Below are 27,839 nucleotides of genomic sequence, written 5' to 3' on the forward strand. Positions count from 1 at the left end.
GTAAACATGAACATGGCAAATTTAATTGTTACTGTATAATCCATATTAAAATAATGAGTACGTGGAGTTACAATAAAAAAAAAAAACTTTCAAAATTCATGGCTCCCAGGTAAAGAATTTAGGAAATGAGTTTTAAAAAAAGTGATAAATAACATCGAAAAAAAAACACTGTAAACATTCTAAAGTGTATTTCAGAGTCCATAAAACTGACCTAAGCAAACATATCTCCTTGGAAATCAGAAAGGTCACCATTTTGTACCATCATCATTTGTCCAGTTGATTGCACATTGCAATTCTGCTGGTTGTGACTAAGTATGGAGTTTGCTCTAGTATACCACTGCCAACAATCTGAAACTGTGGTCGCCATCTGGCCGTTACCGCCCCAGACATCTAACGTATTTCGAACACACGTTTCCATTATACAGTATATAATAAGGCTATATAAGTGTATACCTAATAATTTTTGTTTGTTCTACAAATAGCTCAGATACGCTACTTTTTAATATTCAGATCTGGCAACACTGTATCGAAGTGCTAGAGGAGGGAAATAGGGTGGGTGAATCATAGTTTGTATTCTGCGTAGTAAAAGCAACACATTAATATCTAGCTTACTTATTACTTCAATGCTGTTACCTTATTGAAATAAATAACTTATTTAAAAAAAAATGTGAGAGAATTGTACAATTACTTCTTAATTAAGGAGTCGGAATGAATTTTTGTTTTGCGAAAGAAGTTTATTTTTTATACTTATGTCTCAGACTATCAAATGACAATACAAACACAGATACAAAAATGTTTTGAAACAGCTAAAAGCAGCAGAACTTATTTACACCCATCGACGAAAGTGACAAACCTGAAATATAAAGAATAATTTGTAAGTTCATAAAAAAAAAAGTACAGTAAAACCTTCCGTAATGTACACTTGTATAATACGTACCGGTTTTATTCTAATACATAAAATATATGTATTATTGGGTGATATCAATAAAAATAAGTAACTACTCCTGAGAAGTCCTGCTCGAGAATCGGAGTAACTACACCTGGAGTAATCTCCTCCCTCAATTTCGTATCAATAAAACAAGCCACTACTCAGGTCTAGTCTGCTCCAGATTTATGACGTTTACTCGCGCTTCCTCTGCACGTAGCACTGAGTCGTATCAATAAAAGAAGTGATTACTCATTTCTCCCATTCATCGCGCAGTCATTTCGTTGTTTTTAACCTATGGCGTAGTATCTTAAAAGCCATGAAACGGGCAAGTAGCAACGATAGCTTCAATCAAAGTGCATTTGTGGATATTGTAAAAGAGTTTCCAGTGGTACTTTCAAAGTCACAGCTACCAGAAAGTAAACGAAGAAAAGCCGAATCTTTGAAGGTAATTACAGTGAAATGCATCGAAATATCAAATACATCTACGACTGAGACACAAATTCAAAAGAGAATCTTTAATATTCGAGCGAGAATAAAACAAAAATAAAAAAGAAAAAATTTAAAAAAAAAAAACGGGAAAGAAGAAAGTAATACTGAAACCATGGGAATGAACCTATTTGAGCTGATGGATGTTGATTGGAATCCAGCAATATCAAGATTAACACGACAAGCGCATATCACGTGTTGTCCAAGGTCTTTGTAGATTGTTTGGCTTTAAGAACGAAATCAGACACTTGGCTCCTTTGTTTTCTTTTTTAAAAAAGTCCAGCCACCCACATCATAAATCACGTCCATCTGATTGCGTTTTCCACACCATACGTGTCCCCTTTCGCCTTGACATAAACAAAATACATTCTCATGTATACACCCTTTCTATCAACGTTGAGTTGAGTTGATTATTAGTTTAACGTCATTTTCAGTAGCGTGCCTATATGAGACAGAACCCACTGATTAACGTGGAATCCAAACCACATGAGCTCCTGCCGGGAATCGAACGCGGGTCTCCTATGCCAAAGGCATGTACGCTAACCGCTTAGCCACGAAATAGCTCTTCCTATTAACGTATTACTCTCCAAAATACTAGGTTTCTTTAATGCCACTTGTGTATAGTCAAGTACTCCGATAGCACCCGGAAATGTATATTGTTCTTGCCACTCTGCCTTTGCTGTTTGTATATTACGCACACTTCCGGAAACAATCCATTTTCAGGTAGTCATAGACAGTACTTTGAGCCACACCAGAATCCCCTGACATTCCGACCTGGAATCCCGGATCACTCACGTAACGCAAGAAAACCAAGGGCACCGATTTCTCTGTAAATTGGGGGGGGGGGAGGACATTCAGATGCAGAAGATATATATATCAGGATTTTAAGACAAATTGCACTCTAATTATGCCAAATATTGTATATTCATAAATACAATAGGGGGCCCACATGAGCTTTGGGGATCCCGGGCCCCCACAGGATCGGCGCCCTTGAAGAAAACCCGCATCTTTTCATCATTACGTAGTCCATCCCCCGAATTTCGGTTGATTCTCCTTAAAAAATGTTGTGCTAATCACTACATTTTCTTTCATAAACTTATAATGCTTTTTGTAATCTCCATTTCCAACATTTCTATGCAGTTTATAAGTTTTTCTACGTAGTAAAAAAATCATATACTCTGCCATATTTCGCACGGAGTCACCTATTTAGCTTGCTCCACAAATTTGGAGAAGTTACTAGCATCACAGAGGAGTCTTTGATTTTTATTGATATCAAACGCGGAGCAGTTACTCGGCTCGAGAATAGAGGTGTGGTTACTTCAAAAGGGCGGGGCTTCTCCGAGGTCAGCCGAGACGACTAGTGCTCAGTTCTCTTTTTATTGATACCAATGCGAGTAACTACTTCAAAATTGGGCGTAATGAGTAACTTCTCCGTTTTATTGATATCACCCATTGTGGGACAGAGTCCTCTCTTAGGGACTCGGGACAGTCTTTATTCCCAAGCCTTTCAGTAACCTATTTGTAACGGGTAGGAAATTATGCCCTGTTTAACACAGAAAATAAATTTGCTATAGTGCTGCCAAAATGTCTTGAGCCGTGGCAAAAATGCGAACTAAAGCTCACACACCCACGCGTTTAGCCAATGAGGGTTCAGCTGTTGCTAAGCGAGAGAGCAGATGACAAAAGGAAGTGGAATTCCTTCAGTCGACAGCAGCGCTTGGAACGGAAGACTAGGTGTCAAGTCAATGTGGTATATCTTTAGTAGAGTATAATAAACAGAAAATACCTTTGCATAAAAAATGTCATAAGTAGGGGACGGACGTTCATGACCTCAAAAAATATATAGGTATATGACCTATAAAATGCCCTAAAAACATGGAAAAATGACGTAAAAATTGTGAAAAATGATGATTTGTAACTGTAACTTTTAAATGAATACAAGAAACAACAAATAATGGACGTATGTTTGCGAAGAAAAAAAAAAGTAGCTCCTTCAGTTGAAATACGTAAGTTTGATTTTAAATAAGTGAATATAACCGAATAAAATATCAATTTAAACAATTTAATAAATCAGACAAATAGATGAAATTATTTAGTTTAAAGCGTATTAATTTCCTGCATCTCGGCGTGCTACATGTAGCATGGTGTGTTTTTCTGTATCTTGCGTGCCACTGCGGAGATGAAAAGAAGAAAGAAATCAAGCCTCTACGTAAGTGTGTAATTATTGTTTAGAATTAAGCAAAACCTAAAGTGAAAATCAGAGGAACATTGATGGGGAGGAAACTTCCTAAGCACACTGGCTCTTTATGCCAAAATATCATACAGATCGTTGAAAAAAACTAACAAATTTGAACGTCAGAAATTATTTTAGAAATATTATACACACAAAAAGAAATTAATTTTGGAAATATTTAGTGAAAATTGATATTTCACTTTTTTTCATGTACAGTTATGACCAAAATTATTGTCACATGTCTATAAATATGTTGTTGTAGGAATATAATTTGATAACGAATTCGCCCGGTATTTCTTATAATATTAGCATGTGTATAATCGGCAAAGACATGTATGTCGCAAATTTCATGTCAAAAGAGCAGTAAATGCGAACAATAGAACGAAAATAGTTCATTTAGCAACATTTTGTTTTACTCATTCTAATTTTCGTGTTTATAATTCTTTTCCTATGAAATTTAAAACAAATATACATTTCCTGATTATACACATAGTATCAGTACTAAAAGTACCCTGCAAAATCATTATCAAATTATATTGTCACAAGAAGACAGTTATAGATATGCGACAATAATTTTGGACATAAGTGTACCTTACATATTTTAGCAGTGTACCACTATTGTCTTGATTACATGTAGTTCAGATTCTCTTGCTTGTAAATTGTCATCCTATGAGAAACTGTGTTTACTTCGTTACTAAGTCTCGAGCATATTACCAAAATTAAATGAATTACAAAAATAATTAAAAAAAATACCGAAACTTACCAAAAATGACAAGAAAATGACCGACAAAAAAATTAAAAGCTGGAAATTTGCTAAATATTTTTAAAAAACTTATAAATTGCCATTTTTGTTTCAGAACAAAACATAATATGATGTATATGTGATGGGCATTGTGTCCACAATACCAGAAAAAAATGACATTTCATGAACTTCTGCCCTCAAGACATATGTGAATGATCTGGAGAACTACTACACAGAAGAGGTGCAAACTGAAGTTGAGTTTGTTCTTTCCTCTGTTTGTAATAAATTACTTTCTGGTGGGAATCCTAGAAAACCTTCAATGAACAAAAGAACTCTTGGGAAACAGTAGTATGACCAAGAGTTCTATTTGGAACTTCCCTTTCCTGACAAATCACTTTTCTTCTCCTTCAAGCTTCTACCTTCTGTAGCTTTCATGTAAACGCCCATCTTTTGTTTCTTTATATAGGGGGTATTTTCTCCATTATCCCTGCAGTGATTATAACCTTAAGACAGTATTTCAATATTAGTCGATAGTTACATTTATAGCTAGATGTATACCGCATCAGCTGTGAGTAATCTAAATTTTGTAACCTTATTATAACTGATACCTCCCATTCACGGACAGAAAAATCATGTTCTATCGATGTACGTTATTCAAATATTTCACTGTAATTAGTGAAATGTGCTCATATGTGAATTTTTATACACCAAATTAATATTAGTACAGTCAATAAATTCGTGGACTGGTACCCAGAATATAGGCAACTAGTAGAACCCATGGTTGCTGTGCTCGATGTGAACCACCACACACACACACAGGCAATTACACAGATCCATACTGACCTTCAAAATAGTTCAAGTATCACTTTCTCTTTTGACCTGTCATATCTCGGGTTTTTGCGTTTGGGAGATGATGATAATTTCTAAGTGGCTGCTTGTCTCGTTAGTTGTGGATCGTAGAGGAGACACCATGTTTCATTTCCTGTTATTATCCAGGAACGTTCCATCAATGTCAGCACTTCTTATCATTGGTCTTGTGTCAGGATGCATGGGACATGGTGCTGGGTGACACGCGAGATGTACTAGTCATCCTTCAGATTGTCGTGACATGTACCATGGCTGATTCGTACTGCTGGTGCAATGTCATCTACCAACTGGGAACAGTTAGTGCTCACAACCATTGCAACCTCTTCGATCTTGCGTTCTGTTCGGACCGTTGTTGGCCGACCTACTGGTTCATAATCCTCTAAACTGTTTCTCTCCTCCGTAAACCATTGATGCCACTTAAACACTGCATTGTGGCCAAGGCCTGATCATCTGCAACGTCCCGCAAGCGGATTTGCCTAGTTTTTGATAGAACTTCATGTTTGCCCGTTGCTCAAACTGTGACATTTTTCAAGTCCGCCGCGGCGCAGTAAATTCCTTTCACATCAGAAACAGTACGTCTGTTTACACTCTGTGAACAGACCTGCCTCTTGCTGGGTCGAGAGATGAATTTCCATTGCTTCTTCCAGGATATCAGCTGCAATATACCACTAACGCCACACTGCGTCCAGTCCACGAACTTATTGACTGTAGTAGTAGTAGTAGTTAAAACTGATTGAGGAATATGTTTCTGCCAAGAGCCAAATCCTGAATAACGTTAAATCTGTAATTTGTTCCTTCTTTTTTAAAAATGTGTTTTCAAAGTGTTACTGAGAACAACATAAGAATATTGAAATTTTGGAAATAATTTTGCAATATAGCATACGCTCCTCTTAGCAAAACAGTAATTTCGAGATACTTTTTATTGTTGTTGGTCAAACCCATGAGGCAAAATCTCTATACAATGAGCAATATTGTCAGACAACTGAAGAATGTTACTGAGTGTAATAGTGACTAACCGTCTCTGTAGCAATAATAATAATAATAATAATAATAATAATAATAATAATAATAATAATAATAATAATAATAAATAACAAATAGTTAAATAATCAGCGTTTCCTTAAGAATGCCCGAACACCTGGCTTAGTCGATGGTATTGGAGCTCTGATCGCAGCACATAAAGGCTTTACACGATACCGGTTCACCGAGCTTTGATGTGTTACATAGTTTTGAAATTTTAACAATTTCTGTGTAGTTCTCTAACAAAGGTGTGATACTAATTTCATTCCACTTACGCGTGTATTACTGTCAATTCTTGATGTTGCAGTTTTCACTTACAAACATTGTTTTGGATTGACAATAATTACATAGATTATTATGACTTCTTAAAGTTTATAAAGTACTCTGAAACAGATTGTACTTACCAAAACGCAGAAGGAAAGAACTAAACTGTATTCTGTGGGAAGGAGGCACCCAGCGATAAAAATTGCGCCTTTTGACAAAATCTTGTTTCCTAGCAGGGGACCACCAGTATCTTTTAAAGCTGTTGTTTGGTTGCTTTTGTATAGCTTTTACTGCTCCTTTTGTAAGTTTACCTATAGGAAAAGTATGAGATCAAATAAATCAAATATAACTTGTCATAATGCCCGAATATAATATCAGGGCTCTGGGGCGGACCAAGGAAAAAATCTTCACCCGAGCAAAGTGACTTTTTTGGCGCCCCTGCCTTTCCACTAGGACTTAAAAAGAGTGACATATATAAAATCCAATAACATTCATTGTCTCGGGAAAGTTCATAAAGAACATGGCCGGCTATAAACAATACCAACTCCCCCCCCCACTCTTTCTTCTACATGCCATGTGTCTATTTGTCCATACACCCCCCCTGCTGCTATGAAACTCTCTTCTCCCATGGTGGAATGGAAAAAGATGATGTAATTGACGCTACTGTATAAGAATATAAACCAACAAAGTCAGTAGAAAACACGTTATAAAATTTACTTTTTGAGGCTCGTTTTGGCGCCCCGGGCAGTTGCCCGGCCCTTGGTCCGCCCCTGTAAGGGCTCTCTATCACAAATTCTCTCATTCCACATTATCAATCTACTAATACTTTCGTAATCATACAGCGTGGACATACGGTCCCTGCCTGATAACAAACATTAATAAAAAGAAAACAAAGAATGATAGAAGTATGAAAACATCCCCATACTTCAAGATTTTGCCAAAGCTTGTGCTGCCATCTACTGCAGCTGACCGCAATATGACAATAATTTGTTTAAACATACTGTCAGCAGAGCAGAAAGCGAAGTGTGTATTGTGGTCTCATAAAGCAAAAGCTCCCGTCACAATTCAACGAACAGTCAGATGGTATAGCAAGTGTATTGAAACAAGAAGTGTTTTAGAGCGTTCATTTATCGATGAAACTTCTCCTGACGGATGGATGAGGAGAGATGGCCCAATAGAATGGTCCCCACGATCCCCAGACATAACCTCCCTGACTTCTTCCTGTGGGGTTATGTTAAAGTTAGGGTTTACACAACACCTGCCCATTATATTCCAACACTCAAAAACAGAATTACGGTCGCAGTAGACACAGTGACTCCTGAAATGTTGAATAACACATGGATGGAAATTAAATACCACTTGGATGTTTTGAGGGCAACTAATGGAGTACATGTGGGAATTCTCTAAATCAATTAAAAATGATTTTGAGTTTTCCTATTATTTTTCGCAAACCGCATACTTCTGTCGTTCTTAGTTTTCTTGTTATTAGTGTTTGTTATCAGGGGGAGACTTTATGTCCACCCTGTGCTTTTTCATAGAACGTAAAACAATGAAACAAACGAAGAAATGAATGTTTTTTTTTTTTTTTTAATTTTGTCATTTCTCCCGTTTTTGGTTGTAGGAAATGGTTTCCCAGTACTAAAAAGTTACGATTATTGTACGGACATCGATGCAGAGCGCTAATGCCAACCCTGTATGTTTCTTCCGTTCTTTCAAATTCGAACTGAGTTTGACCGAATGTTCAGTAACCGAGTTTTAACTGCAAGTGATTTCGTTAGAATACTATGTATATTGCTCTCAGGCGTAGGTTATTCTTCACTGTGCTGGAATGCAGTGATAATAGTCGTTATGTAAGTGCTGGAAATTTGTTATGTTCACATTTTCATTTATTCCGTTTTTATTTTTTTATTTTTATTTTTATTTTATTTACTTTTTGTTACAATACTTGTAGCTGCATAAGCGTTATAAATACTAATATTATAAGGGAAAAATGAAATGAAATCTTTAGTTTTACGTCCCACGGTTATGCCGGTTATGCTAAAGAAGACGGTGATGATGAGAGATGAGTGAAATGATGGAATGAAGAAAGTGAGAGGGAACGGGAGAACCCCGAGAAAACCCACGAGCACGGTGTTTGTCCACCACAAAGTCCACACGGCGCGAGCTGGGATCGAACCAGGGACCCCAAGCACCGGAGGTGAACCACTGAGCCCCCACGTCCCCTATAAGGGAAAAAGAAGTGCCCGAATGAATACTGATGAAATAGAAAACTATCGAATAATTATTGATGTTATTGTTTGTTTATTTTATTTGTGTGCTAATGTCTTAAGGCTCTTTGTTAGGTTCTTACCCACTTTTTTTTAATTTAGGAAATAACTTATAAAGTCAATGAAGGATAACAAAAATGTATAAATTGAGTCAGATAGTGCCTATAAAATATTATTAAGTAAGCTAATAACTGTTTCCAATGAAGATGCAAATGTAATAGGGGAACAATAGAAAGAAATACATAGGCCTTATTAAACGCTTGCAGGGACATGGGTTTGAAAGTAAATGCAGAGACAACTAAATACATGGAATTTCGTCGGGATCGTAATACTGCAAATTATGGATGCGTTAAAATAGCAAATAATACTTTCGACAAAGCAGATACTTTCAAATATCTAGGAACAGTGTTAACATATTAAAACCATATACACGAAAAAAGTTAAATTTCGACTGAAAGCCGGAAATTCGTGTTATTAAGCTCAAAACCTTTTGCCGAGGAATTCGAAGCTTGAAATATATAAAACGATAATCATGCCTGTTGTGCTATATGGTTGTAAAATATGGTCGCTTACTTTGAATGGAGAACGTAAACTGAAAGTATTTGAGAACATGATCCTGAAACGAATATTCGGATGCAAGAGAAACGGGAATGGGGAATGGTGGAAACTTTATAACGAGGAACTACATAATTTATATCGTTTATCAAACATTGTTAGGGTCATCGAATGTAGGAGGCTCAGGTGGGCAGGTCATGTAGCCAGAATGGGAGAATGTAGAAACGCTTTCAAAGTTATGACTGGGAATGCAATCGGACAACTATCATTAGGAAGACCTAGGCGCAGATGGATGGACAATGTTAAGATGGATCTCTTAGAAATAAGAGCACAAAGTGGTAATTGGATCCAGTTGGAAAGGACAGAAGTAAATGGGGAGCTTTTGTGAACGGACATTGAGCATGTGGGCTTCATAGGGCATGGAGTTAGTTAGTACCTATAAAATATTATCAAATAAACTAATAACCTGTTTTTAAACTTTATGGCAATCAGAAATTTGAGTTCGCAGTTTATGACGTCATGATTGTTGGGTACCCAAATTTATACACTATTCGAAAGGTCTTGAAACAATTATTAGTTTATATAATAGCGTTTTGTAGATATTATCTGGTTTATTTTCTTCATTTTTGAAATCTTCATTGTCTTGAGCACTTCTTCTTGTAACCCTTCTTTCCTAGTTAGCTGAGGTCAGCTTGTCGGATCGCTCTCTTTTACCTGTTTTCATCTTGTATCATATCTACTATGGCACTACACTGCAACATATTTATCTTCCCACAATATTCCCCACTTTTTGTTTGGAGTGGAGAAGATTTCTCACTATTATGTTTTTGCCATGTTTTATGGCAAACGTTTGAATTTTTGTGTAAGATCGCATGTAAAGATTTTGCATTGTGAAACAAGTTAAAAAGATGTTTATTAAAAATCGTTATGACTAAAATCGTGAACATAATCTACTATGCATGAAGTTTAACATTACGCACTAGAAAAATGTAATATAGACGTTACGTCCATTGTTCGAATGTCGTTTCTCTGCAAGCATAACTTTAATTTTTTTCTTTTATACTGTTTAAAGTTTAAAAATATTTAGAAATATTAGGAAACACGTTAATAACACCATTAAGACGTTCGAATGGTGAAGAGCGGTGTAGAGTTATGAATAATGGAGTTGAGATGGTAATCATTTGTAGCCAAATGGAATACAGTGCAATTAGGTGTGGACTTTAAACATTAATTGCGTTTGTAACTGAGAACAATAAAGTACAGTTACGTTACTTGTGAAGTTACTTCTCATAAAGTTTCAGTTTACTGTATTTATGAGAATGCTTTGGCAATCTTCGTTGATATATTCTCTTGGTTATACAGTGCGTTCAAAAAGTCGCTCCGCAGTGGATTATGGCAAATAGATACATACAAACATTCCACAACAGTAAATGTTAGTTTATCGTAGCTTGAAGGCACAGGTCAATCTTCCTACACATTTTTTACGAACGCTCGAAGTAAAGATTGCTGATCGATAAATTGTATGTACACTCATGTCCAAAATGATTGTCGCATATCTATAACTGTCTTCTTGCAAGAATATAATTTAATAATGATTTTGCAGGGTACTTTTAATACTGATACTATATGTATAATCGGGAAATGTATATTTGTGGTAAATTTCATAGGAAAGGAATTATAAATACAAAAATTTGAATGAGTAAAACAAAATGTTGCTAAATTGACAAGAAAGTTTTATTTTCGTTTTATTGTTCTTATTTACTGCTCTTTTGACATGAAATATACAACATACATGTCTTTACTGATTATACACACACTAACATTATAAGAAATACCGGGCGAATTCGTTATCAAATTATATTCCTACAACAACATATTTATAGACATGCGACAATAATTTTGGACATGAGTGTACTTTACATGTGATAGCGTCCCTTAGTACCTTAATATTTTTAGATTGATTTTAATGCTATTCAACTAATACTGTTGAACCAGATGAAAGCACACAGTCCAAATGTATCTCGAAAATACTATAGGGGATAAAAAAAATGTGTGTACCAAGTTTTATATTGATAGACAGAATAGATATGAGGGGAAAGCGTGTATTGGTATTATCCGGGACCACTTCAGAGGGGTCCAAAGTTGATAGGAGAGATTTCTGGAAGGAATTTTTCCGACATTCTCCCAATTTTCCCTGTTCAAGTACACCATTGGACCCAATACATAGCACCTCTGGAAAGCTTGTTTCATGCTGAAGAGAATGAACTATAAACCATGACTTTCCAATAAACAGTGTTGATGCAATAGCTATTTTACCGCGAGTCTACGATTTTCTTTATACTAACAGGGTTAATGGGCCCCAGGGACTTACTGCGTTGTCCATGGCACCTAATTTTTTGTGCATGAACATATCTTTGTTATGTTTACCGAATGGACTAGGTTTGATTCGGGTGTCCGGATGACACGTTCATGTTCGTTCCCTGTCAGTTAATAGTTTTTCAAATCTTTTGCATAGTTGTCACCCACACGAAACACGTGTTTTAAAAAATTGCACCATTGTTAACGTTGTAACACACTTGTATTATTCGATACCCAACAGAACTCTGAATGACCTTTAAACCCAACAACTTGTTACAATTTAACACAAACCATTTTTATTGTGCAGGATACGTTTCTGTTGAGTGAAAAGTCAAATTCTAGCGTTGTTCCTGTCTGTGTCGGTCATTTAGCATTACATAACATACATATATACAAGGAGAAAAGTGAATGTTTTAGTCCTTTTCTCACAATAACAAGTATCCACATCCACTACAGAGACTTCACGAAAGGTACTGCATTTTGAGAAAAACACTGCTTTCAAGCAGTAATTAACTTTAAAGACATCTAAACCTGGCTTTAAAAAAGTATTCATAGATCATACGTAATTCAGTAGCAAGATATTTACTCGCGGACGTCCCTTGACGATCACATTGCGCAGGGAACTGAGAAGTTAGGAATGCAGAAGAAAGGGAGTGGCTTGGAACCATTATTAGGTACCATACCTGGCAGAATGAGGAAATCCAGGAAAACCTCATTCAGGATAGTTGGCCTGAAAAAATTGTTACACTTTTTCGATCGAGTGTTTCCATCGGGAATCGAATCTGGGACCACCCGCACCAAAGGTGAGAGCGTTAGGGGCTACACTACACGGGGCCACGAATACATATTTGTTTTGTTCGTGAACTACGATGGGCGTTCAATAAGTTCTACACCTAACGTATAAGGACTAGATGAATGTTTGAAAGTCTTGTTTAGATTACTACATAATTTCCCATTATTTCAAAGCAGTTAGTGCACTGTAGTAGGTACGTAAGCAAATAATAAATCAGCATGGAACCAAATCATTGACGAATACCTTCATTGATACTTTTATTCGATCTCCATTCTAATCTCAAATTCTAATACGTACACATCACATTTAGCGAATACACCAAATCCAGAATCCAAGCTTATCCACAATAATTAAATCTAAATCTTAATATCTTCCTACTGCTGGGAAATCCATTTGAAAAAAAAAAAAAAAAAAACTGTCTGTGTACACAGGCTCAATAATCAACTCCGTCGATAACCATATTTATTCGAATAGATGGAAACCGTTTGAATTAGTGATGCTGGTGGTAGGAGGTTTCGTACATACTTATTACTTTAGCGGATTCTGAGCAGTGATCACACGCTTGAAATACTGATTTCCTTAAATGTCACAATACTTCTTGAAATTGTTATTATTATTACAGTATTTGAAATTACAAATGTAACTAACACCAAGTAGGAGCTATCGGATTAACGCACGTTTGCAGAATATATATAGAATGAAACGAGAGTAAATTGATTAGCAATGGATTATTCCACGATGCAATATGTGTGGCGGCCTTAACCAGCAACCGGAAGCAAGGCAGAGAGCCGCATTTCATTAGTGGCTGATTATGTCTGGACGGTCGAACAATGCCTTGTCATCGAATGCAGCAGCAGTTACAATAGCTTCCGCTTTTGATCGTAGCATAAATGTGGGCTATCCTGCTGCGATATTGGCGCCCATCTTGTATGAAACGAATTGATGACTGGCAGAAGGTAATATACAACAACATGCAGAATCCCAACTCTTGTCATAGCACAGACTGGAAGTCTTCTTGTGTGTATGACAATAGTAGATCGAATAGCTATATCTTACACACTGACGCACCCGAGATTGTCGTGCATCCACCAGTGCTTCTACAAATAGTTCGTTATCATATGGTAAGGCATATTGCCACTGCGCTATTGGTGCTTCTCCCTTCGCATAATGCATATGTATGCGGCTAAAATGCTGTCGCGAACATAGCGCATGGAGAGCAGAATCCCGTGATATCCTCTTCTTGGGCGTATATCGCTTCTTTCTGCGACATCATGATTGTTACCTTCGTGTTTGATGGTACCATAGTATTAGGCAGGGCGACACCTGTAGTCTCCATCGCTACACTGGTCCTGTACTGTATGTTATGATCTGGTGCCTGCTCGCATGTAATACGTACTGTCGGGTCATTGGCCAACCAACGGTACCTAGATTAGAACCTATTTCTTTACTTCTGGCCCGAAATGGAATCATTTTCAACACGATAAAACGTTCTACATTTCCTGTTAGGATACAATATTCATCTGATTACTTGGTCAGTAAATTCACCCGATCTTCTCTATATTTCACGCCATTCTAGACTTTCATGATGGACCCACACGCTACTGAAACTCAGACTTTCTCCTAGACTTTCGCAGCGTTGTCACACATTTCAAAAGCTTGTAAGTATAATCACTTTACACTTGTATCCCTCTCCTTGATATGACATTTTTAATATCAAGCAATGCATTATTATTATACTATGCTTAAAAAGTGTTATGCTACTAGTACCAAGTAACGTTTCTAAAATGAAATAAAATGCAAAGTACTTACACGAAACATTGCAATTGGTGATTTGAATTTGAGAGCTATAATTGGATCTCATCCACGTAGACAATTCACGTGGTTTATTAACGTTGTTGCTATCAGATGAGAAGGCCAAAAAGACTTTAGAGATAAGCTCTGCTTTGTATTTCCAATACATATTTGGAAAGGCAACGCTGAATGATGATAAGTATTCATTTTCATCACATTTTCTTCTGAAAGGCAACAAATTCAACCATCTATCTAATGAAAGCACAGTTTTTGAAGCATGCAAAATATCTTTTGGTATACTAACAGCTTTCGGAAGCTCACAACGATCATATAGATATTTCTGCTTCTGGACGAGGTTTCTGGTTGATGGTTGAACATTAAACACAGCTAAAGACGTCGTCTTTGAAATGTAACCAGTCTTGCAGTTCATTGAATTTAGTTCACGTGAGACTAGCTGTGGTGCATAAGTAGTAAATTGTTGAGCCCACAAAGTGCCTGAGAGATGAGTAATTTTACATAACAAAGCTCCACGTTTCACAAGAACCATATTATTCATTAATGCAGAGTAAGCAGTGGTCTCTAATTTACAGTTTCCACATACAGGGACTAAATGTATCGAGTTTAAAGTTGTATGAGATTCATAGAATGGGTTCCCGACTAGTTTATCAGGATATAATACTGCAGACGGGAAGATAAGTAATTTAGTAGTACCTGCAAGCGGAGCAAGGTTCAAAGCATTGAAGTTCACTTGAGGATCAACTATCATAAAACTTAGAAGCCTACTTCCAAATTCAGATTTTAAAGATTGTAACTTAGCATTTAATAGATCAGTCTTTTGAATTGCAAGCTCCTCATTCATGTCTCTTACTCCTGGCGGTTCATTTGGCAAAGAAGCCTCGCGTACCATAGTCTGCGGAGAGGAGGGTGTCGGAGGACCTTCTGAACCTGTATGAGACGGTGCAGGCGCTGAAGTTTGTCCTGAAGCAGTGTGAGACGTTGCAGATGCTGAAGTTTGCCCTGGAGCAGTGTGAGACGATGCAGGCGCTGTTGTTTGTCCTGAAGCAGTGTGAGACGATGCAGGCGCTGATGTTTGTCCTGAGAATGAAGATGTAGAGCTTTCTCCTCCAGGGTTGTATTGTACACTACAGCTTGGCTTCGTAAGACTTGATTGGTGCAGGGCTGATGGTGGTGGAGGAGGATTTGAAGATACTGGACATTCGAGTCCCTCTTCAAACTGCAAGTATAATAAAACTATTATTATTATTATTTAAAATCGTAACACATCAAAATAACGAAATATATCCAATAAAGGCACTTGAAACCATATTGACGGCAGAATTCTGATTCATTAATTAGAGATTAACGTCCCTTTCCACAAGTGAGACGAAGTTACCGTTCGAAGGGGGATCAAAATCATCCTCGATTTTTAAAGGCTTAATATACTCAGCAGACCATATCTGGAACAATGCGCTCAGGAAACAAAAGCTTTAGCCACTTGGTCACTCAAAGCGGCACAGGATTTTTGGTTTGGTTCAGTTTAACGTCCCACAGTTATGCCTGCTAGGCTAAATGAGACGTGGTCCTACTGATTATAGTGGAATCCGAACCACGTTAGCCGTTCAACTGTACTCCCACCGGAAATCGAACCCGGGACCACACTAACCGAAGTCAAACGTGCTAGACACTAGACCAAGCGAGGGTTCTAAAGCGGCACATGAATAAACTCTGGTGTTGGCAAGTGCTGGGTCAGAGAAACCTAAGTTATACTACTATCAGGATCTTACTTTGAAGTTATTCATCTTGAGTTTTGATCAGAGTTGATAACTTGGACACCGTTTGAATTTAAAACTATGTCGAATATCGGGATGTCATTACATGCATAGCCAAGTACTAGTTTATTTGTTACGAGGGTATTTCGAAAAGTTTCGGAACTAGCACTGAGTATGATGCCACTGATAATAAGCCGTTCATGGTATGTAGTGCAATCTATGGAATAAATAATGTATCAGCTTGAATTGTCTAGCTACGCCATTTCGTTGAAAGGAGTCATTAGTATCTCCTAGGCTTCTTTTCCTGTGTTCCTTTTTGATTTCTATTTCTTCTTTCTTTTTATGTTTTTCATGTTTCCAGTTTGTTCTTAACTTCTTCCTTCTTATTTTCCTTCTTCCTAAGTGAATCTTTTTAGCTTTACTGTGTCTTTTATTTCTTAATTTCATTTTTTTCTTCCTCCATTTCAAACTTCGAATTTCTTTCTTTTTGTTTCATCTTATTTCCCTATTCTGAATTCCAAATCCTGATAAGGGGGGCGCGGTGGCTCAGTGGTAGAGCGTTCACCTCTGGTGCTTGGGGTCCCGGGTTCGATCCCAGCCCCCGCCAAGTGAACTTTGTGGTGGACAAACACCGCGCTCGTGGGTTTTCTCGGGGTTCTCCCGTTTCCTCCCACTTTCTTCATTCCACCATTTCACTCATCTCTCATCATCACCGTCTCCTTTAGCCTAACCGGCATAACCGTGGGACGTAAAACTTAAAGATTTCATTTCATTTCATTTTCCAAATCCTGATTTCTTTCTTTCTTTCTATTTTACATCCTTCCATTTCTTTCTTTTCCCACTTTCTTGTTCTTCTGAACACATAGATTGCACATCCACACCACAGATGGTGTACTCATTCCTTCCACTTTTTCTAAGAGATACTCCCCACTCTCTCTTATATCATCTTTACATTGAATGACCGATTTCCTTCTATGTTCTTCTAGCGCTTGGACTCGGTACTCTTCTATTCGCTTACCGTATGTTAACCTTTTCCTTTTCTTCTTGGTTTTCTTCTCATTTCTTCTCCTCATACATTGATGTATACCATTTCCCTTTCGATGACATACCGAACAATAATATTTACTCACAACATTGCTTACCTTTATGGATTTTCCATAGTTCTGATAATATTGAGTTTTATGTTTTTCGATTCTCTCACTTAGTACATATGGTTTATCTTTCCTCTCACAAATATGCTTTGTTTCGTCTCTCTCTTCTATCAAATTCTTTTGAGTGTTTACTCTGAAAGCTTGTTCTTCTTCTAATGGCATGAAGAATAGATTTTCTCCACATTCCTTTTCTTCCTTTTCTTCCATTTCAACATATTGGCTTACGATTAAAGTATCCGAATCATTCTGAATTTTACTTTGTTGTTCCGCTTTATTTACCACTTGTGTTTCTACTTCAGTATGATCGAACTCGGCAATTCTCCTTCTTTAAATGGTTCCTAAAATCATCTACGATATTATCCAATTTCGTTTGTAATCGAGACGCAAGTCGTGAGAACGCTTGGTCCATATACATTTTTATTTCTGTATGAACTTGCGTATGCTGTTCAGAGAGAGAGAGCACATCACCTTCAAGGTACTAAGACCAGCTTCTTTAGTCCTGCATTACATCTACCATCTCTATTATTTTCCTTTTTATTATTATGGTGTTTCTCTTCTATACTTTTCATGTCTTCTTTCTGTCTGTGTGTGTGTTTTCTATTATGTTTCTCCTTTGGTTCATTTCTACTGTGACTTGCGTGCCTGTTCTTGCTCTTTTGTCTTCTTTATTTTCACTTTTTTGTTTTCTCTCCCTTTCCTTATCATCTGTGTGGCTTTTAATTTTCTTCATTTCTTTCTTCTCTTTTACATATTCCGTTTTATCTTTTATTTTCTTCTCTTTTTTCTTCGTTTCATCTTTTGTGCTATATCTTACTATTTTCTTCTCTTTTATCTTTTCATCTGTATTGTCTTTTATTCTTTTCCTGTCCTTTTTATTCCCTTCACTTTTCATATCTTTTAATTTCTTTCTTTCTTTTTCCATAATAATTTTATTCTTCTTTAATTATAATTCAGGAGATTCTTATCCTCTTCCTTTCTCCTTTCTATCGCTTTATTTATTGTTGTATTTATTTATTTATTTATTGTATCGCCATTCCCACGAATTACATAAAATCCTGGAAGCTGGGTTAGCCAAAACTGAACTGCACTTCTTTGTGGATAATCAAAATTTTGCAGTAAATTGTAATTCTGTGATGAGATTTCTGTATGAACTTGCGTATGCTGTTCAGAGAGAGAGCACATCACCTTCAAGGTACTAAGACCAGCTTCTTTAGTCCTGCATTACATCTACCATCTCTATTATTTTCCTTTTTATTATTATGGTGTTTCTCTTTTATACTTTTCATGTCTTCTTTCTGTCTGTGTGTGTGTTTTCTATTATCTTTCTCCTTTGGTTCATTTCTACTGTGACTTGCGTGCCTGTTCTTGCTCTTTTGTCTTCTTTATTTTCACTTTTTTGTTTTCTCTCCCTTTCCTTATCATCTGTGTGGCTTTTAATTTTCTTCATTTCTTTCTTCTCTTTTACATATTCCGTTTTATCTATAATTTTCTTCTCTTTTTTCTTCGTGTCATCTTTTGTGCTATATCTTACTATTTTCTTCTCTTTTATCTTTTCATCTGTATTGTCTTTTATTCTTTTCCTGTCCTTTTTATTCCCTTCACTTTTCATATCTTTTAATTTCTTTCTTTCTTTTCCATAATAATTTTATTCTTCTTTAATTATAATTCAGGAGATTCTTATCCTCTTCCTTTCTCCTTTCTATCGCTTTATCTATTGTTGTATTTATTTATTTATTATATCGCCATTCCCACGAATTACATAAAATCCTGGAAGCTGGGTTAGCCAAAACTGAACTGCACTTCTTTGTGGATAATCAAAATTTTGCAGTAAATTGTAATTCTGTGATGAGATTTCTGTATGAACATGCGTATGCTGTTCAGAGAGAGAGCACATCACCTTCAAGGTACTAAGACCAGCTTCTTTAGTCCTGCATTACATCTACCATCTCTATTATTTTCCTTTTTATTATTATGGTGTTTCTCTTCTATACTTTTCATGTCTTCTTTCTGTCTGTGTGTGTGTTTTCTATTATGTTTCTCCTTTGGTTCATTTCTACTGTGACTTGCGTGCCTGTTCTTGCTCTTTTGTCTTCTTTATTTTCACTTTTTTGTTTTCTCTCCCTTTCCTTATCATCTGTGTGGCTTTTAATTTTCTTCATTTCTTTCTTCTCTTTTACATATTCCGTTTTATCTTTTATTTTCTTCTCTTTTTTCTTCGTGTCATCTTTTGTGCTATATCTTACTATTTTCTTCTCTTTTATCTTTTCATCTGTATTGTCTTTTATTCTTTTCCTGTCCTTTTTATTCCCTTCACTTTTCATATCTTTTAATTTCTTTCTTTCTTTTTCCATAATAATTTTATTCTTCTTTAATTATAATTCAGGAGATTCTTATCCTCTTCCTTTCTCCTTTCTATCGCTTTATTTATTGTTGTATTTATTTATTTATTTATTGTATCGCCATTCCCACGAATTACATAAAATCCTGGAAGCTGGGTTAGCCAAAACTGAACTGCACTTCTTTGTGGATAATCAAAATTTTGCAGTAAATTGTAATTCTGTGATGAGATTTCTGTATGAACTTGCGTATGCTGTTCAGAGAGAGAGCACATCACCTTCAAGGTACTAAGACCAGCTTCTTTAGTCCTGCATTACATCTACCATCTCTATTATTTTCCTTTTTATTATTATGGTGTTTCTCTTTTATACTTTTCATGTCTTCTTTCTGTCTGTGTGTGTGTTTTCTATTATCTTTCTCCTTTGGTTCATTTCTACTGTGACTTGCGTGCCTGTTCTTGCTCTTTTGTCTTCTTTATTTTCACTTTTTTGTTTTCTCTCCCTTTCCTTATCATCTGTGTGGCTTTTAATTTTCTTCATTTCTTTCTTCTCTTTTACATATTCCGTTTTATCTATAATTTTCTTCTCTTTTTTCTTCGTTTCATCTTTTGTGCTATATCTTACTATTTTCTTCTCTTTTATCTTTTCATCTGTATTGTCTTTTATTCTTTTCCTGTCCTTTTTATTCCCTTCACTTTTCATATCTTTTAATTTCTTTCTTTCTTTTTCCATAATAATTTTATTCTTCTTTAATTATAATTCAGGAGATTCTTATCCTCTTCCTTTCTCCTTTCTATCGCTTTATCTATTGTTGTATTTATTTATTTATTATATCGCCATTCCCACGAATTACATAAAATCCTGGAAGCTGGGTTAGCCAAAACTGAACTGCACTTCTTTGTGGATAATCAAAATTTTGCAGTAAATTGTAATTCTGTGATGAGATTTCTGTATGAACATGCGTATGCTGTTCAGAGAGAGAGCACATCACCTTCAAGGTACTAAGACCAGCTTCTTTAGTCCTGCATTACATCTACCATCTCTATTATTTTCCTTTTTATTATTATGGTGTTTCTCTTCTATACTTTTCATGTCTTCTTTCTGTCTGTGTGTGTGTTTTCTATTATGTTTCTCCTTTGGTTCATTTCTACTGTGACTTGCGTGCCTGTTCTTGCTCTTTTGTCTTCTTTATTTTCACTTTTTTGTTTTCTCTCCCTTTCCTTATCATCTGTGTGGCTTTTAATTTTCTTCATTTCTTTCTTCTCTTTTACATATTCCGTTTTATCTTTTATTTTCTTCTCTTTTTTCTTCGTTTCATCTTTTGTGCTATATCTTACTATTTTCTTCTCTTTTATCTTTTCATCTGTATTGTCTTTTATTCTTTTCCTGTCCTTTTTATTCCCTTCACTTTTCATATCTTTTAATTTCTTTCTTTCTTTTTCCATAATAATTTTATTCTTCTTTAATTATAATTCAGGAGATTCTTATCCTCTTTCCTTTCTCCTTTCTATCGCTTTATTTATTGTTGTATTTATTTATTTATTTATTGTATCGCCATTCCCACGAATTACATAAAATCCTGGAAGCTGGGTTAGCCAAAACTGAACTGCACTTCTTTGTGGATAATCAAAATTTTGCAGTAAATTGTAATTCTGTGATGAGACGATTGAAAATATACTTCTGGTCTAATGTAAACATCTAATAATTTGTTTGGCCCTGCGTCAACGGAGTCACCACCCTCGCGTATAAAGGCTTGGGAAATCTAATCAAAAGGTCTTCAGATTCAAATTTTGATGAAACACATAATGTGAGGTTATTGGACGCGTTAGAATATATGGAGGATACATATTCATAAAATATTCTTATATTCTAACTCAAATTTCAAGACAAACATAAAACAAATAAAATGCGATACATATGCAACTGTTATCGTTCATTGCAAAATACTCTACATAAAATGATAACAGAATCCCATATACTTCAATGTTTCCATGACTTTTATATATATATACATACATTCCAGCTCATCCATAACGTTTATTATTATTATTATTATTTGTAAAACTAATATTCTTTTCCGCCACATTATATATAATATTTCTCTTTTCGTTTTAAATATTCATCGTCATAATAATTGTTCATTGTATTATTTATATTCTTACTCATATCCATATAAACCTTTTATTCATTATAAATTTATATTACGTAATCTTTCGTTTATATTTTATTACACTTTGTACCTTTTTCCTTTTGAATAGTATAAACAACTTTTAGGCGGAGTAATATATTCCATTAAAATTAATAATAATAACAACTTCTGGATTAAAATACGTATATCAGCTTGATATTATTTTTAGGTTGCAAATTATCTGTTATCATACAGGAAATATTGTAAGCATTGAGTTGATATGAGTATTTAGCGTAAAATTTGCAGTAATAGTATCCAAATAATGAAACTTAAATACATGAAATTTAGAAACTTATTTAACTTTGAATAATTTTGAAGTCAGTCAATCCATTTATTGGCAGTGGCAAGACATTTATGGAGAAAAGAGAGAGGGAAGTCTCTCCCGACCTAAATTTGAAATTAATACTGCATTTTAATTATCCTGTTCATCACAAATAATATTTCTTTATTTCTACTTTACCTGCTAATTAACTTGCCTTTTTAAAATGGTCTTCCAATAAATTCTTCAATTTATATAACTCTTCAAACAAGTTTTCAAAACTATAATCCTTACATCAGTGAAAAACTTTTATTAATATATCTTGTTGTTCTCGAACCACTATTGTGGTTGAAAATATTAGTTGCTGCAGCCATTAGCCATGTCAGCTATTACACTATAAGTTGTTAAAAAGTTTAAAATTGTTTTAAGCAAATTGATATACACTATAGTTTGTAAAATAAAATGGCGCAGGCATATTGCCGGAAATCGCCCGTGTTAAACTAGTTGTTCTTCAGCTATGAACATCGTAAATATTAATATTATTATCATCAAAAATGTCTACACTCAGAAAGAATTTGTATCATACTACAAAAGAACTAAAAACGAACATTTGTATAAAAGTAAAATTGAATTAATTGGAGTTCGAGATGGCTGTCCCTACATCGACGCCATATTACCTCGAACTCGATCTTGTTTGTTTATTATTTTCGATTAGAAAACATGTTATTGAGAATTGTATCTTCTGGTACCGACCGATGTCCACATTGCCACATACAACATTTAGTATTCCTACAATGCGGCGTTGATGCACAATAGTGGGACTTTATAATTTGAATCAATCGCTATGCATTGAGCTCGCATATTGCATGACAATGCTCCAGTCTATACGGATGTTGTTGCCAAGGCTGGAGTGGTAAATTTCGGCTATAGAGTGGGTGCTAAGTCTCCTCGAATCCACAGTCATTCACTGCAGCCTTGGCAACATCAATCGTGCTGACTTGAGCATTGTCTAATTTATGAAATCAGACATTCCTGTAAGCAAGGGTTGTGGAAGAGGAGTTTACATATGCTTTGCATATCATAATTTCTCCTTTACCCCTGTTTTTCATAATTGTGTTGGTAACCCTACCAGAGCTCTTCACAAAAAATTTGGTCCTCTAGCGTGGGAAGCTCACATAACTCAGGAAAATCACGACTGTCTTTGGGTACTAAGTACGTTTTTGTGCTGCCTTTTCCATATACTAACTGGTCTCGGAACTTTTCATTGTTATCTCGTATTGCTAAACGTAACTACTCAATACAAAATGGCAGAACATAAGACGTACAGGGTGGTGCGCTGAAGTGGAAGATTGTGAATCGTGTTGTTAGATTGGCAACGCTGTGAGACCATGAGAATATTGCATATGTTACGCCATTTCAGTTGTTATGGAGCAGTGATTCTTATGAAGCTGCATGACGTGAATTTCGGCGTCATTTTCAACTGCGCCATCATGATATAGTTCAGTTGGCCCATGCTGTGAAGAAATGGGTGGGAAATTTTGAAACACCGGGTTCAGCATTGGCCTTGAAACGTATAGGACCAAGGAAAACTTTTCAAACTCCAAGGACTAATTAATCAAACAGTAAATATCGCGACAGAACAAAGTCTACAACGTTCAGCACGATGACATGCCACATGATTAGGATTATCGGTGGAAGCTTGGGTAGAATATTTCATGAAGATTTAGAGCTTCATCCATGTAAGCTCCAGGTAAATGAAAGAAATTAATTTCGACAATCGACAAACGTTTCCTGAAACATTTTTTTGCCAAATGTTCTTGAAAACTTGTGGATGTCTGATGAGCACATTTTCACTTAAGTGGACATGTGAATAAACAAAATTTTCTTTACTAAACTGTAAACATTGTTAACTTCGTACACCAGGGACCGTTACATAGTAAAAAAGTGACCTTATTGTGTGCCATATCAACACAAGGAGTAATTGGTTCATACTGTCTTTTATGAAGATGATCATATGACAACTTCTATAACATCGCAATATAGTAGTGCACATTTGAAATGTTTCTCACGAATGGACAATAGAATTATGCAGTTAATGAGTCGACATGGTTTGAGCAACGCAGAGCTACATCTCATACAGCTAAGATACAGTCTTGGGAAGTAACGTAACGCAAGTAACGCGTTACTTTTTAAGTAATGTTTTCTAGTAACGTACCTAGTTTGCGTTACTTTTTTCGCGTTACATTTCGGATGAGTAACTACAATATATGTATTTTTTTTTCGGAAACAAATGTTTCTTTCCTGTAAGTGTATTTCTCAGAATGAAACAATGGAGCATGAACTACGTATGTCAGTGACCGACAGTCAGTCACCGACACACAAAGAAACATATAAGATCATAGTGCCATTTGCTGTTTTTGGAAGATCAGGACAGCCTCAGGGAAATCACATGTACTGATTGCAAGCACCTGGAAGATTTTGTCGATTTTGACAGCTCCAAATCAATACATTCAGTGAGTGAACTACGAGTGCAATGGTACCGGTAGTCTATTTTACTTTGGTGTTGTTTTTATGAAGATGGAAAACGAAAATATTTTATCGTTCGAACATTTGAAAAAATACTTTTTCTTAAAAGCTGAATATGATGATGGACAGAATTTGAAAGTAAAGTGGTGTCCCGGCGTGAAATATTTATCAACTAGGGTACCATAATTAACGATATATAGAAAGGAGTTAATATGAATAAACTGTGTTCTGATGAGCAGGCCTACTTTATTGACATAATGTTGATGGCATGTAATATCTTTCATGTAATGAGTTCTGAGGCATGTAGTGAGTTCTTTTAGATCAGTATGCGTATTCTAAAGTCACGCTGATTATAGAGATTGGAACAACTAGCTTTAAAAAGCATGTATTGATTTTAGAGTTACATCTACTGGCAAGTTTTGATTCACCCCTAGTTCATGTCTCTCATTTTATTAGTTGTAGTGTAATGTTTCTCTATATTCTGTATTTTTAATTTTACATAACAACATTGTTATTATTATATAATTCGTTTAGCAGAATAATAATAAGCAACCATTTTTCTAACGCATATGGATGTGCACGAGTCAACCTAAAACTCGACTCGAATTCAAGTCAAGTTCCTAGTCGAGTCAAATGTAATATTCTCGAGTTGAGTTCAGAGCCGATTCACTGCTTTTGGTATCGAGTTTGAGTTTGATAAATGGCTAGCTCGTTTTAACTCGTTTTGAAATCATGGCCTGATTACACTGGAAAGCGAAAGCCATGAGAAGTGTAAGCTAAGCAGTAATATAGAATACTAGTATTGCTCACGAGAGGGGACACTGCTCGCATCTCGTCTCGTCTCGATAGCGAGACCACAAGAGATTCTTTATAACAAGCTCAGCTCGGCTTGGCTCAACTGAACCGATGGCTTAAGACGGCTCGCTTGGGGTGAATATTCGGCTCAAGCTGGCTTGGTTGGGATGAGACATCTGCTCGGTTCGGCTCAACTGAGCAGAGGGCTCTAGCCGAGTCGGTTGGATGAGCTGTTGGCTCGGCTCACTTTTCGGTTCGTTTCAATAGTGAATGAGTTGTGAGACGAGCTGCTCGAGTTGTTGACAATTCTAAAGCCGGGCCGAGCAGTTTTGAAGATATTTGGCCAGTGCCCTATAACTTTTAGGCGGTAGCCAGCCCAAAAATGTAGGGGGCGGTAGAAGTTAGGGGGCCCCGATCCAACCATATTATAGTTCCCCGCCATGTTATAGTTCATTTGCAAGCCTACCGTTAAAAATTATTTGGGGGGGGGGGCAGTAAAAATGTAGGGAGGCTCGGCTCCCTAGACCTCCCGTGGATGCCGGCCTGGTTGGATTTAAAGCGTAGTTACTGCGAGGGTTACTAAATATAGGGCAAAGGTATCAACAGACGGGTTTTAGAGCTCAGGTTCCGCCCATGAGATATGTTAGGACAGGGGGCATTTTTAAAATGAAATTGACCCAATCGAACTTTACTTTACCGTAATGATGATTTTACTAACATTAACTTTGATGAAGAACCTATTACGAATAATATTTTAAAGTAATTAATTTTCGTAGCAAAGAATGTATTCTCTTTTGGTTGAAAGGACAAAGTTGTGGCGGGATTTTTAATAAACGGATATAGACTAACTCTGTTTAAGAAGGCAGACAGACTGACAAGTGGCCTCCTATGCTTTAGACATGCAAATCAGTGTAGGGACTTGGGGGAGAATGATAAATTTGGGGAATTTGTTTTCAGTTCTTGGTGAGAATGGACACTTCTAGTATAGGAATAATATGGATTTACTCTTCGTTCGTCTATTTACATAGAATATCTCTGAAACAAGTAAAACATTCTGATACATCCCATTAATTACCTGTGATTGGAGGATCTCCGTTTCTTCAAGATACTCAGTATGGGTCGATTCTATCACTTCGTACACGATGACCAGACTTTCTCTGTCATCTTTCCAAAAATGTCTGTGTTGTCTCGGATTGACCACATTTTTTGAACTCCATGCTTTACTACGCGAATGCTTATTCTTCTTAGATAATTTACGTTGGAATTCCGTGTGGAATTTTCTAAATCTTTCATCCTCATCTTTGTAATCATATTCAGATCGAAAATAATCACGTACTACAGTGTGTTTGTTCTCCGAGACAAAATTTGTATTCTTTTCTTTCGATGATTCTTCGTGAAGTTCTTTCACACAAGTTTCTTGAGCAGTATGGATGAACTTTATGCCATATTTCTTACTTATGAAGTCTAGAAACAAATAACAGTAGTCAACAGATCGTGATATTGAACGCCATAATGCGTTTTCATTTTTGGATTTATCTTTTGATAGATTGTTCCTAATGTCTTCAGATTTTTCTGTCGTATCATCATTATTTGAATTTTTTTCAATATTCTTATCAACAATGGTATTAACTCTATGGCATTTAGCGATACTGGTTTCTCCTTTGGAAACTTCGTCTTCTTCGATAGTAGACCGATCAAGATGATTGAATGAGCTTTCCTTATTAGTTTTCCTTATTAAAAAAATGTCCAAAAGACTTCTCATCAAGATACATAAATTTAAATATTATTTAATTATTTGTGTCTGAGACATTATAAAAATTTTGGTCCACAGGACATTTTTAAAGGATTTTCTTTTCCTCATAGTGTACTGATATTTGAGTTCTACATCATCGTCATAGAAACATTAAAAATATTATTTGCGAATTAGCTCAACATGGAATTGTTACAATATCTTGTAAACAATAAAAACCGATAATACTTGTGAAAAAATCCTGTTCGATCTATTTTTGTTAATATATTTTATTCGAAGACATTTAGCGTCATTTCAGGTTTTGTTTGTTTGGGAAGGAGGAGGGAGGCTAGATTTTCCAGTGATACACAAAGATAAGTCATAAGTCTTGCAATATTTCCACAACCAAACAGCAGGCGCGTGTATACGCCGTGATCTACCGTAAATACAAACTCAAACTAACCCCAAGAGGTAGTACGGCAATCGGACTGTTTAACACACAGGCCATCACTCCTTCAATATCTTTAGTCAGTTTTTAATGTCAGTGATGATGAGTGCTTATCAATTTTTTATATACATGACCTGGACAGTCCTCAGCAATGTTACCAAGCATATACGTAGGAATTTATTTAGGGGGGTCTAAAGCTTTTTGGGGCACGCCCAAATTCAATATGCGGGTAAATGCACGACCGTTGCAATGTTTTAGCATAAATATATCTTATGAAGTTAACCCCTTGGCCCTACTTAACTTCTGAGGATTTAACGCTTATTGTCACTGGAAC

General features: G+C 35.9%; 2 protein-coding genes across 3 annotated transcripts in view; one reads left to right on the top strand and one right to left on the bottom strand.

Moving 5' to 3' along the window:
• Positions 1-27,839, top strand: part of LOC145669686 (protein Fe65 homolog) — a 748,169-nt gene that overhangs the window by 67,418 nt on the left and 652,912 nt on the right. The window lies entirely within an intron of this gene.
• Positions 720-27,217, bottom strand: LOC145669685 (uncharacterized). Its single transcript, XM_081737959.1, has 4 exons — positions 26,404-27,217; positions 14,323-15,538; positions 6,681-6,851; positions 720-853 (listed from the first exon to the last, which is right to left on the bottom strand). The coding sequence occupies exons 1-4, from the start codon at positions 27,088-27,090 to the stop codon at positions 807-809; spliced, it is 2,121 nt and encodes a 706-aa protein (XP_081594085.1). The 5' UTR covers positions 27,091-27,217; the 3' UTR covers positions 720-806.

This window comes from Thermobia domestica, chromosome 14 (genome assembly GCF_964235325.1).
Source record: "Thermobia domestica chromosome 14, izTheDome1.hap1.1, whole genome shotgun sequence".
Taxonomy (NCBI): Eukaryota; Metazoa; Arthropoda; class Insecta; order Zygentoma; family Lepismatidae; genus Thermobia; species Thermobia domestica.

Coding starts and splice junctions, on each gene's coding strand:
- LOC145669685 (XM_081737959.1), bottom strand. CDS start 27,090: ATGAGAAGTCTTTTGGACATTTTTTTAATAAGGAAAACTAATAAGGAA. Junction 15,539..26,403: donor CGGAGATCCTCCAATCACAG/GTAATTAATGGG, acceptor TTATACTTGCAG/TTTGAAGAGGGACTCGAATG. Junction 6,852..14,322: donor CACCAATTGCAATGTTTCGT/GTAAGTACTTTG, acceptor CTTTTCCTATAG/GTAAACTTACAAAAGGAGCA.